This window comes from Gorilla gorilla, chromosome 10 (assembly GCF_029281585.2).
Source record: "Gorilla gorilla gorilla isolate KB3781 chromosome 10, NHGRI_mGorGor1-v2.1_pri, whole genome shotgun sequence".
NCBI classification, from domain to species: domain Eukaryota; kingdom Metazoa; phylum Chordata; class Mammalia; order Primates; family Hominidae; genus Gorilla; species Gorilla gorilla.
This window is the reverse complement of record NC_073234.2, coordinates 48,870,863-48,885,159: the sequence shown is the minus strand read 5'-3', so window position 1 is coordinate 48,885,159 and position 14,297 is coordinate 48,870,863. Positions and strand designations below refer to the sequence as shown.

Here is a 14,297-nt window from a genome sequence, read left to right as displayed (position 1 = left end):
CTACAGTAACAAAGACACGGTGGTATTGGTGAAAGAATAGACAAATAGATCAATGAACAAAATAGAGAGCCCAGAATTTGATCTACATAAATATAATCAACTGATCTTTGTCAAGGAAGCAAAGGCAATGCAAAGACAGCCTTTTCAACAATTGGTGCTGGAATAACTAGATATCTACATGTAGAAAAACGGATTTAGATACGGGTCTTATATTCACCACAAAAATTAACTTAGAATGGATCATAACTCTAAATGTAAAATGCAAAACTGTAAAGCTCCTAGAAGATAACATAGGAGAAAGCCTTGATAACCTTAGGTATGACAATGACATTTTAGATACAATACCACAGTCAGGAACCATGAAAGATATAATTGATAACATGGACTTCATTAAAATTATTAATAAAACTTCTGCTCTGCAAAACACTACCAAGAGAGTGAGAATTCAAGCCACAGACTGGAAGAAAATATTGGTAAAAGACATATTCAATAAAGGACTATTATCCAAACTGTACAAAGAACTCTTAAAATTAACAGTAAGTAATAACTTGATTATAAAATGGGCCAAAGTCTTTAACAGACACATCACCAGTGCAGATATACAAAATAGATGAGCATAGATCATCAGAGCAATGCAAATTAGCACAATAAGATATCACTACATGCCTATTAGAATGGCTAAATCCAGAACACTGACCATACCAAATGCTGGCAAGGATGTGGAGCAACAGGAACTCTCATTCATTGTAATGCAAAATGGTATGGCTACTTTGGAATAGTGTCTGGCAGTTTCTTACAAAACTAAACATACTCTTACCATACAATTCAGCAACTACATGCCTTGGTGTTTACCCAAATGAGTTAAAAACTTATGCCCATCCAAAATCCTGCACACAGTTATTTATAGCAGCTTTATTCCTGATTTCCCAAACTAGGAAGCAACCAACAAATCTTTCAGTAGTTGAATGGTAAGTCAACTGTGGCCCATCAAGGCGATGAAATATTATTCAACACTAAAATGAAATGAGCTATCAAGCCATGAAAATACATGGAGGAAACTTAAATGCATATTACTAGGAGAAAGAAGACAACCTGAAAAGGCTACATACTGTAGCCAACTATATGACATGCTGGAAAAGGGAAAAAACTATGAAGACAGTAAAAAGATCATTGGCTGCCAAGGCTTAGTTGGGAAAGATAAATAGGTGGAGCACAGAAGATTTTTAGGGCAGTGAAATGAATCTGTATGATACTATAGAGGTAGATACATGTTATCCATTTTTCATAACCATAGAATGTACAACTGCAAGAGTTACCCTTACTGTAAGCTTGGACTTTGGGTAATAATGACACATCAACGTAGATTTGATTGTAACAAATGTACCACTCTGGTGGGGGCTGTTGATAGTGAGTGAGGCTATGAATTTGTGTAGGCAGTGGGTATATGGTAAGTTTTTGTACCTCTGGACAATTTTACTGTGAACCTAAAACTGCTCTAAAAAATAAAGACGATATAGATAAACTTGGCAGACATTATGCTAAGTGAAATAAGCCAGACACAGGAAGACAAATACTGCATAGTCTCACTTATTCGTGTTATGTAGAAGAGAGGAACTTATGGAAGTTTAGAGTAGAATGATGGTTATCAGAGACTGGAAGAGGGGGTGGAGATGGGACAGAATGGGAAATGCTGGTCAAAGAGCACAATTTTAGTTAGATGAGAGGAATAAGTTTTGATATCTATTGTGCAGCAGGGTGACAATCATCAATAATAATATATTGCATATTTCAAAATAGCTAAGAAAGTAAATTTCAAATGTCTCACCACAGAAAATGATAAAGAAAGGTGATAGATATATTAAGTAGCTTGATTTAATCATTTCATATTTTGTAGATATATAAAAACATCATATTGTACCTCATAAATTTATGCAGTTTTGTTTTTGTCAATTTAAAATATTAATTTTTAAAATCCCCCCAAAATTCTATGGATTTTGACAAATGCATAATGTGACCTCACCACTGCAATTGTTTCACTTATCACCTTGCAAAGATCCTTTGCCTTTTCATATAAACTTTATCCAGTTTATTGATATTTAAACAATATCTTGCTGGGATTTTAATTGCGATTGTGTTGAATCTATGTATCAATTTAGAGAAAATTGACAGCTTAATAATTTTGAGTCTGCCAATCTACAAATCTGGAATATCTCTTCATTTATTTACATCTTTGATTTATTTCATCATTATTTAGTAGTTTTCCGCCTATGGAGTCTCTTTATATTTTGTTAGATTTATGCCTAAGCATTTAATCTTTTGGTGTTATTGTGAATGGTATTGATTTTTAATTTCAAATTTCAGTTCCTCATTGCTGGTATATAAGAAAGTACTTACTTTTGTCTAGTAACCTCGTGCCCGCAACTTTGCTCTCCCTGCTTGTTGCTGCCAGGAAAGTTTTGGTAGAGTCTTTGAAATTTTCTACATTGACTAAATGTCATATGAGGATACAGAGAGTTTTTTTATTTCTAATATATGTTACTTTTATTGCTTATTCTCATCTTACTGCTGCAGTTAAACTTCTAGTCAATGCGAGTAACAGTGGAGAGAGGGGACATATCTGCCTTGCTCTTGAACTATGTGAAAACGGCCTAGTCTCTCACTGTTAAGTATGATGTTAACTATGAGATTTTTTATTTTTCAGATGTTCTTCACCAAGTTGAGGAAGTTGCCGTCCATTTCTTGTTTGCTGACAAGCTTGTTTTCTTTGAAACATGAATTGGTGTTGGGTTATATAATAAACTTTTTCTGCATCAACTGATATAATTATATGATTTTTCTTTTTTAGTCTTCTGATATGGTAGATTTTATTGATGGCTTTTGAATATTACACTAGCCTTGCATATATAGGATAAATCCTGCTTATTTATGGTGTATAACTTTTAAGTACTTGGTAGGATTAAATTTGGTAATATTTTGTTGAGCGATTTTGCATCTATGTTTATAAGAGGTATTGGTCTATAGTTTTCTTTTCTCAAAATGTCTTTGTCTAGTTTCGGTGTTAGAGTAATACCGACCTCCATAGAATGAGTTATAAGCGTTCTGTCTGCATCTGTTTCCCAGAAGACATTGTAGACAATTGGTATCATTTCATTTCTAAATGTTAATAGAATTAACCAATAAAAATATCTGGGCTTGGTGCTTTCTTTTAGAGAGGCTATAAATTATTGATTCAATTTATTTAATAGGTATGTGACTATTCCAATTATCTGTTTCTCCCTGTGTGAATTTTTTGGTAACCTGTGTGTTTCAAGGATTTGGTGCATTTCATTGAAGTTTCAAGTTTGTTCATTTGTTGTTTTCCTTTATTATACTTTGAATGTCCATATACTATAAGATTTTTATTTTTTATATGGATACACATACATGCACATTGTTTTTAACCTCCTTTTGGTATGTTTCTACATCCTAGATAATTTACCTTGTCAGTTATTTTCCTTTTCATTATGCCTCATGAGTATATAACTGTATGTGTGGTCAGTGGGCTTAGGTCAGTTATCACATGCGTGCTGTTGGGGAGGTCTGGAGTGCAGTGAGGAGATGTCAATGTCAGAAGCTGCCCGTGTTGCTGAGGAAAAGCCTACGGGTGAACACAGTGGGAATCTGACACAGCAGGATCGTGAAACACCCTCTGTGAATTTGCCAACCAAATAATAAAATGTCTCTAGTGATGTGGGAGCCAGAATGTTAGGGGGATAATTGTCACTCCTGAGGAAAACAGGAACTGAGGTGGCCCAAAGGCAACACTAGTTCACTGACCATCCACTTATATCCTGAGACTTTCCTTAGCCATTCAGAGATGCCAGCCCAGTTCACAGACAGGCCAGTTCACTCCTGAGGGAGGAATATAACTGTCTCTTCCGATAAACAGACTCGGTTTCGTGGGATCTCTGTGAGAGGGAGGGAATTTCCATGCTTGTTTTGCTTTCGCATTTCAAGGAATAAGCATGAGAGTTTTGTGCCTGGCTGTTTGGATTTTTATTTTTTATTTTTCGAGATGGAGTCTTGCTCTGTTGCCCAGGCTGGAGTGCAGTAGTGTGATCTCAGCTCACTGCAACCTCCCTCCTGCTCCTGGGTTCAAGTGATTCTCCTGCCTCAGCCTTCCGAGTAGCTGGGATTGGCGCCCACCGCATGTTCAACTAATTTTTATATTTTTAGTAGAGATGGGGTTTCACCATGTTGGCCAGGCTGGTCTCGAACTCCTGACCTCAGGTGATCTACCCACCTCAGCCTCCCAAAGTGCCGGGATTACAGGTGTGAGCCACCACCCCCAGCCGTTTGGATTTTTAATTGTATCAGCTTTAATGTCCCATTTCCCCGTTGTGAAGATTACTGTGGTGCATATCCATGTGTGTACAGCTTTCTGCATTTGCACGGTCTCCTCAGGATACATTTCCAGAGGTGTAAGTCCAGTTCTAAGTAGGCACATATTGATTGCTGTTGATACACCTTGTCAAATAATTTTCTTAGTCATGAGGCAATTCTAAGTATAAATAAAGTATCTTATTTTCTTCCCAAATGACTTTTACTCTATTTGGCCAAAAATGTTTCTCCACTGGGCATTTAGGCCAAGCACCGGTGTATAAGGAGGAGTAGTCTTAGAGACCAAGTCTGAGGGACTGGGCTGCCAGTTCCTGCATACAGTAACCCCAGAGTGGACAATCATGGTGGACCAGGTGCCTCCCGCTCCACTTGCCAAACATTTAGGAGGAATCTAATCTGAGAAGAGACCTGAATATCAGGAAGCCATAGTGCTGTTAATTGAACCTCTCTAAAGGAGAAGGTTTAAGCCCATGGGGATATGGATTATCAGTTAAAAATAAAAAGGCGTTTGTCAACTGAAAAAGCTGAAGAAATATTGGTACCATGCATTATTTTAAAACCTGCTTTATTTAGAAATTACAAAGAGCAAAGAGCAGAGAAATCATCACAGGGAGAAAGACTGTGTACATCATACGACTAGTCACTTGTGCTTCCATGCATACTGCAGGGGGAGGGGTTCACAATACTTTTAATGTAGGGAGTTTGGGGGCCAATGGAAAATAAGTGGAAGTTGTTCTGAAATAAGCCCCAGGCGATTTTCAGTAATGAAAAGGAGCAGAGATCATTTTCTTATAATGCTCAGCCTCAGAGATAACAATTTTGGAGGCAAGAAATTAATAATTTAGTAACAAAGTGAAGCTCCAGTGGTGAATACATTATGATGTAAAATCAAAGGTTGATCTGATGGTGAGCAATGGGTGCTCAGATGGGGCAGGTATAGACAGAGGGAAGTGAGGGCACTAAGCATCCATACCCAGCTCTACCTCGGAGAGCAGGGAAGACTAGAGGCCAGGAGAGGACAGGCAACCTGAGGAGAGGGCTCTGCAGCCAGAGAGGGGCCTGAGGACTGTGGGACCGAGAGCTAGCAGACGCACTTTAGTGCTTGTAGCTCTTCCTGCTGGAGGAGGAGGTGGTGGTGTACTTGATGGTGGAACTGCCGCCTCCAACAGAGCTGAGGCCACCCCCAATGGCTCTGCCACTGCTGGAACTGAAGCCACCTCCAACGCCAAGACCACTGCCATAGGAGTAGCTGCTTCCTCCACCCAGGCCTAAGCCACTGCCGACACCGCTGGCACCGCCATAGCCACTGGAGACGGTGGACTGCACTACAGCTGTGGTGGGGAGGGGACAAGGACACAAGAAGCCACGGTGAGCTCATCCTGCCGGCCTGAGCCCAGTCAGAAGAGTGCGAGGGCAGGGGAGGAAGGCAAGCAAAGGTACTTACAGATGTTGACTTGTCCAACGCCTTCACCATTCAGCCTGTGGAGAGGAACACAGGGAGGGTGAGACCTCAGAGAGCTCTTCCTTCCCTGGACCAGTGTGGGCAGCCTCGGTGGGTGGAAGAGTCCATGGGAAACTGCTCTTTTAGTTTTCCCTCAAGAAGAGCAATTATGGCCATGAGCAGTGCACCCTAGAATTGTGCTCAGTGCCAGGAACCTTGAAGATGGACTCAGCTGTTGGAGGAAGTCGCGTCAGTTACCCACCTGCACTCCTCGCCCTCCAGCAGCTTGCGGTAGGTGGCGATCTCCACGTCCAGGGCCAGCTTGACATTCATCAGCTCCTGGTACTCCTTCAGCAGCCGGGCCAGGTCCTGCTTGGCCTTCTGCAGGGCATCCTCCAGCCCTTCCAGCTTGTTCTTAGCATCCTTGAGGGCCATCTCCCCACGCTGCTCAGCATCAGCAATGGCAGCCTGCAGGCTGGCACACTAGGAGGGGAAAGGAAGAGAAGGAACTTCTTGTCTGCTCCTCCGGAAGAGGCTGGCTCTTGTTTAGTGAACCAGGGTCCTGTAACCCAAAATTGACAGAGAATGAGCTTTGACTCTTCCTATCCAGTATTTCTCCATTTGGCAATATTTGTCTAGTCTGGGAGTCAAGTGACAAAGTCCTATGCCCCTTGTATTAAGCACCCGCATGAGAATGTGCGTTGCATCTTATGGGAGACACTACAATGGACGCAAAAACAAGCCATATGGAAGATGAATGTTCGGTTTGTATTGAGTGCTGTTTTCAAAACTACAAGAATAATTTTGAGGAATACATCTGGATGCCACATTAAAATATACAAAATTATGACCATCTGTAGGGGAGGTAATAACTTTTTTACCTGACTGTTGAGACCTGGCCTTGCTTGTGCCTCAGAGGATCATCTTCTTGGGTGGGATTTACTTCTCTATTGAGTTCTCGCTGAGGGCAAGAACTACACCTGTTCCTCACCCTAGTGTTGGTTTACGTTTCAGGAATTATATCAAATAATGGCTAATGACTGCCTGATGGGTCTAGCAAAAAATGATGCTTCTTTCCTCCACTGCACCTCACTGTACCTGCTTCTTGACATGGTCGATCTCAGATCTCAGCCTCTGGATCATGCGGTTAATCTCAGCAATCTCCTGCTTGGTGTTGCGCAGGTCGTCCCCATGTCTGCCTGCTGTGACCTGCAGCTCCTCGTACTGCAGCCCAGAGGTGGAGAGAGAGACAGTGTCTATGGGTTCTTACCTGGGAGCGATGACTTTCACTTGTGTATCATGCATGTCATGAAGTGGACCTAATGGCTTCTCCCCAAGAAACTTGAGGAAAAGTTGATATTATGTGGTGGGTGGATACTAAACACTGGAGTCACAGACCATCCTCATTATGGCACCACTGCCTGCCTAGTTTCTTTAGGGAGTACAAATGTTCTGTACCAATTTCTAAAAGCCAGCAATCAGGGTGAAGCTAAATGCAGAGATGACTATGTCCTTGTCTATGGCAGCTTTCCTCCTGCATTGGGTTCTTTTTCCTCCTTGACTTGGACATAAGTTCCCCAAATGTCTACTCTAATAGTGCAGAGTGCATGTCCTGTGAGAGGACCCCAGCTTCCTGTCAGGGGATGTCCCCAATGAAGTCTGCAGTCCTCTGGTATTCAGGGATGGACACAAGGATTCCTCAGCGGCTGCCCACTCCCTGCTCACCTTGGTCTGGTACCAGGACTCAGCCTCAGCCCGGCTTCTCTGAGCAATCTCCTCATATTGGGCCTTGACCTCAGCGATGATGCTGTCCAGGTCCAGGTTGCGGTTGTTGTCCATGGATAGCACCACGGATGTGTCTGAGATGTGGGTCTGCATCTGGGACAGCTCCTGCAGAACAGAAGGTCATAAGATCAACTTCACTACTGACATTTACAGAGATACCCAACCCTATACATCTTCTCCCATTCGCAGACCCCATGAGAGTAAACAGAAGGATGGTGCAGATGCTTACTGCATCATACAAGGCTCTCAGGAAGTTGATCTCATCTGTGAGAGTGTCTGCCTTGGCTTGCAGTTCAACCTTGTTCATGTAGGCAGCATCCACGTCCTGGGGAAAGAGCCAACAACCTGGAGTTACCTGAGCTCACCTTTCCAATCTACCCATCTTCCAGTCCTCCTGCCAATTCTCCTCTCCCAGGGGAGCGAGGACACAAAGCCACTTCTCTCCTTCTAAATGAATTTGAATTCCTGGCTTCATCTGCTCACCTTCTTCAGAGTCACAAATTCATTCTCTGCTGCTGTGCGCTTGTTGATTTCATCCTCATATCTACAGGAAGAAAGGCATGGGACACATATGAGCCAGTGGGTAGGATGAAACAGAAAAGCAGCCTGGGATTCAACATTTTCCCGAATGGAATATATTCTAATTGAGCTTTCCTGCCACAGGGAGCCAAAGAGATGAGTTTTGCTACTACTAAATTTGCCACTTCTTTAATCTCCCCATCCTCCCATAACCATCTGTGGTTCTTGCAGGTTTGCTCCTAGGGACTAATTTGTGCTTTTCATTTCCATGGACATGGGTTGTTAGGAATCCTACACACATCTGGCCCTGGTCACCCAATAGTCTTGAAGTGTGTGCTGCAGGAAATGGAGTCCTCACTTGTTCTTGAGGTCCTCCACCAGGTCCTGCATGTTTCTCAGCTCCGAGTCCAGACGGCCCCGTTCCCCGACGATGCTGTCCAGCTGCCTCCTGAGGTTGTTGATGTACTGCTCGAACAACGGCTCCAGGTTCTGCCTCACGGTCTTGGTGCCCTGCTCCTGCAGCAGGGTCCACTTGGTGTCCAGAACCTTGTTCTGCTGCTCTAGGAACCGCACCTGGAAGGGAAGCAAGATGGTCATTTTCCAGGCAAAGGAAGGAAGAAAAAGTGTCTGGTATCCAGTTTCCTGGCAGGTCTGGGAGGTCCCCATGGTGCTGGGCTACTACAGTGCATGTAGAGGTTCAGGCTGAGCTCTGCTCCCCCAACCCCTTCTCCTTTGCACCCCACCAGTCTCACTAGAGAAATTGTCCCACGGACCATTGAGGTGTTCTCGCGCTGTAAGCTATTGATCATCAGTGAGTTTCAACATTTCTTCTTTTCTTTTTCCAAGCACAATCACAAATCTAGTTTAAAAATACTAATTACCTGATATATTGTACAGTTTTTTTTACTGATAGGATCTTAGTTAGGAGGGATATTAGATGTTGACTCATGATTACATTTCATTCTACTTTCCCATTTAGTGTCTCCTCTCAAATATTCTGATGTTATGGTCATTCTCTGTTTTTAAAATTAATTAGCATTTATCCATGTTTTACAGTTGTTTCTATGTCCCTTTTTTTCTTAATCCAGCCAGATTATCTTTTCCTTTTCTTTCTAAATCTTTTTCCTCTTACCCAGACCCCAGAGTGTAATTTATCAGCCCATATACTCCTGGCATTTGCTTTGTAATCTCTTAAACACTTCAGAGGGAAGAATTAACCTACTCCACTCTCTGATGGCCTCATCTGTGCTTCAGGGTTATGAAAAGTTACGGCCCTCCCTAGGCAGGAGTGAGGGCCACTCCAGAGATCCCATGGGGGAGTGATGCCCATCTGTGCTGCCTCCTGTGCACCCAGAGCCACTTGCACTCTCTGCAGAGTTGGGCTGAATCCCCTTCTCCCTCCCTCCTAGGGTCTCTCTGGCAGGAAGGTGTTGCTCTTCTGGTCTGGGGACCCTGAAGTGCCCAATGGAGGGCATGGCACTGGCTCACCTTGTCGATGAAGGAGGCAAACTTGTTGTTGAGGGTCTTGATCTGCTCACGCTCCTCGGCCCGCACCCGCTGGATGGCGGGGTCAATTTGCAGGTTGAGGGGAGTCAGGAGACTCTGGTTGACAGTGACCTCTTGGATGCCTCCAGGGGGGCACACAGGGAAGCCAGGGCCCCCAAAGCCACCAGCAAGGCCGGCTCCACCACCCAGACCAAAGCCAATGCCGGCTCCACCACCGAAACCAAATCCACTCCCGGTGCCACCAAAGCCATAGCTGCCTCCGGCTCTGCTGCCATAGCCGCCACTGATGGCACAGCTGCCCCCTCCAATGGAGATCCTCTTGGAGCCCCCCAGGCCATACAGACTGCGGCTGCCAAAGCCAGCTCCTCCACATGCACCACCCAGGCCACCACTGCCCCTGGAGCGGGACACGGAGACGCTGCTGAAGCCAGAGCGGCTGACCCCAGGGAGCCTGGCTGAGTTGGCACTGAAACCCCGGCGGCTGCTGCTGTGGCTCCTGATGGTGGTGGATGTGCTGGCCATGGTTCCAGGAGATGAGAGGGCTTAGGAGAGTGTGAGAGGCTGGAGGCGAGAGGGAGGAGAAGCAGGACAAGGAATCGGGCTCCAGCAGTAGCTTATATATTATTAGAGAGCATGGGCTGGGCCCAGTCCTGGAAGGTGAGCTTGCAGGTTGGGAAGGGCTGGGCTTTACAAATAGTGAGATCACACCTGGATTAGAAAAGTTATGAAATGCTGAGATGGCATTTTTCACTTCCTTTAGTCAGGGAAAATGTTCCTGCCTCCAGCTTTGACTTGAGATTTCAGCACAGTAAGAGCATTCTCAGTTCATGAAGTTGGAGTTAGTCACTGTCTTCAGCAAAGGTTCTGCATGCTAGGCTGTTTATCAACATGCTGTGAGTGCTTTCCTCTTCCCAGACTGACTTTCTTCCAGCAGAGATATTGGAGATCACAAGCACTGTACTGCAAATGCCTTAACAGAAATATTAACATTTTCCCTGTAATTATTTTTCCTTCTGTGTGCAATTTCAAACATGTAGACGAGCAGAACAACACAATGTGCCTGTATATACCTATTACCTGTTTCCATGATGATTACCTTATGGCCAGTCTTATTTCTTGTATATTTCCACCCAGTTCCCTTATCAATGTTAAAATTTTTTAAATCCCAAAAATATTTGGGATTTAATTCAATATTAATTCAATATTAATCTCTAAATGATAGGCCATTTAAAAATATAACTGAAATATTATTTTGTATTTTAAAAATGTATGTATTTATTAAGTCTTCGCCCTCAAGGAGTTGACTCTAATAAAGATGACAAATAACGCAAAAGGAGATAGAAGACATCACATCTAGTGGCATCACTGAGCTAGAAAGAAAGTAATGCTTTACTAGGAAGAAAAGAGCATAGAGAGGAGGTGTAGAGGGGACAGTGGGGAAGGGTAATTTTTTTTTTTTTTTTTTTTTGAGACAGAGTCTCGCTCTGTCGCCCAGGCTGGAGTCCAGTGGTGCGATCTAGGTTCACTGCAACCTCTGCCTCCCAGGTTCAAGAGATTCTCTCACCTCAGCCTCCCGAGTAGTTTGAGATTACAGGTGCCCACCATCAAGCACGGCTAATTTTTTGTATTTTTAGTAGAGATGGTGTTTCACCATGTTGGCCAGGCTGGTCTCGAACTCCTGACCTCAGGTGATCCACCTGGCTCAGTCTCCAAAAGTGCTGGGATTACAGGCATGAGCCACCGCGCCCAGCCAATTTGTGTATTTATTAACATCAATGTGTCTATTCAATTCTCCAATGTCCTTGTTTACTTATTTCCTTATTGTTTACAATTCTTTTGTTGATAAGACCAGGTTAATTGTCCTGAGTAGTGTTTCAGTCTTTGGGATTTCCTTATTGCTTACTCACAGTGTTTCATTTAAGATGCTACTGTGTCCTCTATATTTCCTGCAAACTGATCATTAAAACTTGAAGCTTAATAAGACTCTCATATATTTAGACTTTCCAGATGTGGATGTAGTAGAATGCCTATTTAAATATTGAAAATTGGCAGGGTGCAGTGGCTCACGCCTGTAATCCCAGCACTTTCAGAGGCCGAGGCAGGCGAATCACCTGAAGTCAGGAGTTTTAGACCAGCCTGGCCAACATGGTGAAACCCCATCTCCACTAAAAATACAAAAATTAGCTGGTGTTGTAGTGCATGTCTGTAATCCCAGCTCCTACTCAGAGGCTGAGGTGGGAGGATCCCTTGAACCCGGGAGGCACAGGTTACAGTGAGCCGAGATTGCACCACTGCACTCCAGCCTGGGTGACAGAGCGACACTCTGTCTCAAAAAAATAAAATAATTAAAATAAAAAAGTTGAAAATTGTTATTTACACATTCATTTATATGTTTATAAATTGAATATGTAATAAATGTTTAAGGAGAAAATACTTACTAAAGCCACTCCCCAGCCATGCAAACTTTTTATGTGGAAGTAGGCACTGTTACCAGGTCCTTGTGTATCCTTCTAGTAACTTTACTTGGATATGTTTCTGAGCTTTTTCTGGGGAATATGTGAGATGTGTGTATTTGTGTGTGTGTGTGTGTGTGCATGTGTATGTGTATGAGAGAGAACACAGAGGGTGAGAGAGGAGGGGGAGTTTTATATGTAAAGAGTAAGGCCCCTAGAAAAGTATTGTATAGGTGAATTATAGCTAAAGAGAGAGAGAGAGAGGTTTGTCTGTGTGTTTTATATATTAAATTTGCATACATATATAAAATATTTTAAAATTATATATATATAAAACACATACGCATGTATTATCTTCCAATTAAGTTTGTGTTGTCTCTACTTTGCCTTCCAAATCTATTTTTTTCTCTTTATTCTCTTTTACCACTCTGATCCCTTTTTTTCTGTTTGATTTCTCCATCTTTTCCTATATGTCAATTACTGTGCCTTCAGCAATATCTTTCTTTCCTCTTTGTGCTGCTTTCAGTTGGTCTTTGTTTCTATTGTTCTTTATTGTCTCAATATATTGTCCCTTAGTTCTCTTAATTTATGGAGGTCATCATTTCACTGAAATTTTTTTGCTAACACTTTATTGTGCCTTTTTTCTGTTGAGCGTTAAGTGCCTTTTCTTTCCTCACTCCTTTCAGTTTTAAATGCATAGATCTTTTGTGGATCCTGGAATGGTTCCTTTCCAACTGGTGCTCACTTTTAATCAGATGAGCATCCTCTGGGGCTGCCATTTACAGGAGGTATTCTGGGAGGAAGGACCTGGGGCATATTCAGGTGGGTTGGAATTCTCATTATGATACAAGGCTGTGTGAATAATTCTTTTAAACATCAATTCAAAAAAGCCAACAAAGATCACTGCAGAGTGGCTCACAAATTACAGGTTCTCTGCTTTCTTTGCCTTACCAACAAAATGATGCCAATGGGCAACAAAATGCTATCAACGTGACTGGGCCACAGGGTGCCCAGATATTCGCTCAAAGACTATTCTGGATGTGTCTCTTTGGATGCTTCTGTATGAGATTAAAATCTGAATCTGAATTGTTAGACTGAGTAAAGCAGGTTACCCTTCCTAATGTGGGTGGGCCTATTTAGTCAGTTGAAGGCATAAATATAATACAAAGACTGAGTAAGTGGATAATCATCCTGCATGACTGTCTTTGAACTGGAACATTGGATTTTTGTTTTTACATTGCCCTCAGGCTTTATCTAAAACATCTGCATGTTCTGGGTCTCAAGCCTGTGGTGTTTTGGATTGAAGCTACACCATCAAATCTTTGGATTCTTTGGGATTGAGTCTGGAACTAGAACATCAGCTCTCCAACTTACCATCTTGAGACTTGTTAGCCTCCCAGATTACATCAGCTGATTGTTAATAATAATAATTCTTTCTCTCTTATCTATTTATCTATCTATCTATCTATCTATCCATCATCTATCATCTATCTATCTATATATGTGTGTGTGTGTGTATAACCAAAAGGATATCTCTTTCTATATAAGTGTGTGTGTGTGTGTGTGTGTATAAGCTGAACTTCATTAAAATTTCAATGCATGAGACTTTGCACAAAACACTGCCAAGAGAATGAGAAGTCAAGCCACAGAGTAAGAATATGTTGGCAAAAGACATATTTGATAAACGACTGTTACCAAAACTATACAAGAAATCTTAAAATTAACAATAAGAAACAACCCGGTTATAAAATGGGCCAGAGTGTTTAACAGATACATAACCAAAGCAGATATACAAATGGCAAATCAGCATATGAAAGATGTTCAACATTATATGTCATCAGGTAAGTTAAAATTTTAAAAAAATGAGATAACACTACACACCTATTCAAATGTTTAAAATGCAGAACACTGAGAATACGACACACTGGTGAAGATGTGGAACAACAGGAACTCTCATTCATTGCTTGTGGAAATACAAAATGACATGGCCACTTTGGGAGACAGTTTGGCCGTTTCTCCCAAAACTAAACCTACTTTTACCATGCAATTGAGCTATTGAACTCATTAGTATTTACCCAAATGAATTGAAAGTATATGCCCATTTAGAAACCTGCACACAGATTGGTGTGGTTTGGATTTGTGTCCCCACCCAAATCTCATGTTGAATGGTAATCCCCGATGTTGGAGGAGGAGCCTGGTGGGAGGTGATTAAA

At 42.3% G+C, this 14,297-nt stretch overlaps 1 protein-coding gene across 1 annotated transcript; it reads right to left on the bottom strand.

Moving 5' to 3' along the window:
* Window positions 1-4,928: 4,928 nt before the first annotated feature.
* Window positions 4,929-10,221, bottom strand: KRT6C (keratin 6C). The gene is made up of 9 exons (XM_031000843.2): window positions 9,614-10,221; window positions 8,484-8,698; window positions 8,090-8,150; window positions 7,836-7,931; window positions 7,547-7,711; window positions 6,920-7,045; window positions 6,084-6,304; window positions 5,825-5,859; window positions 4,929-5,711 (listed from the first exon to the last, which is right to left on the bottom strand). The coding sequence occupies exons 1-9, from the start codon at window positions 10,151-10,153 to the stop codon at window positions 5,476-5,478; spliced, it is 1,695 nt and encodes a 564-aa protein (XP_030856703.1). The 5' UTR covers window positions 10,154-10,221; the 3' UTR covers window positions 4,929-5,475.
* Window positions 10,222-14,297: the final 4,076 nt, after the last annotated feature.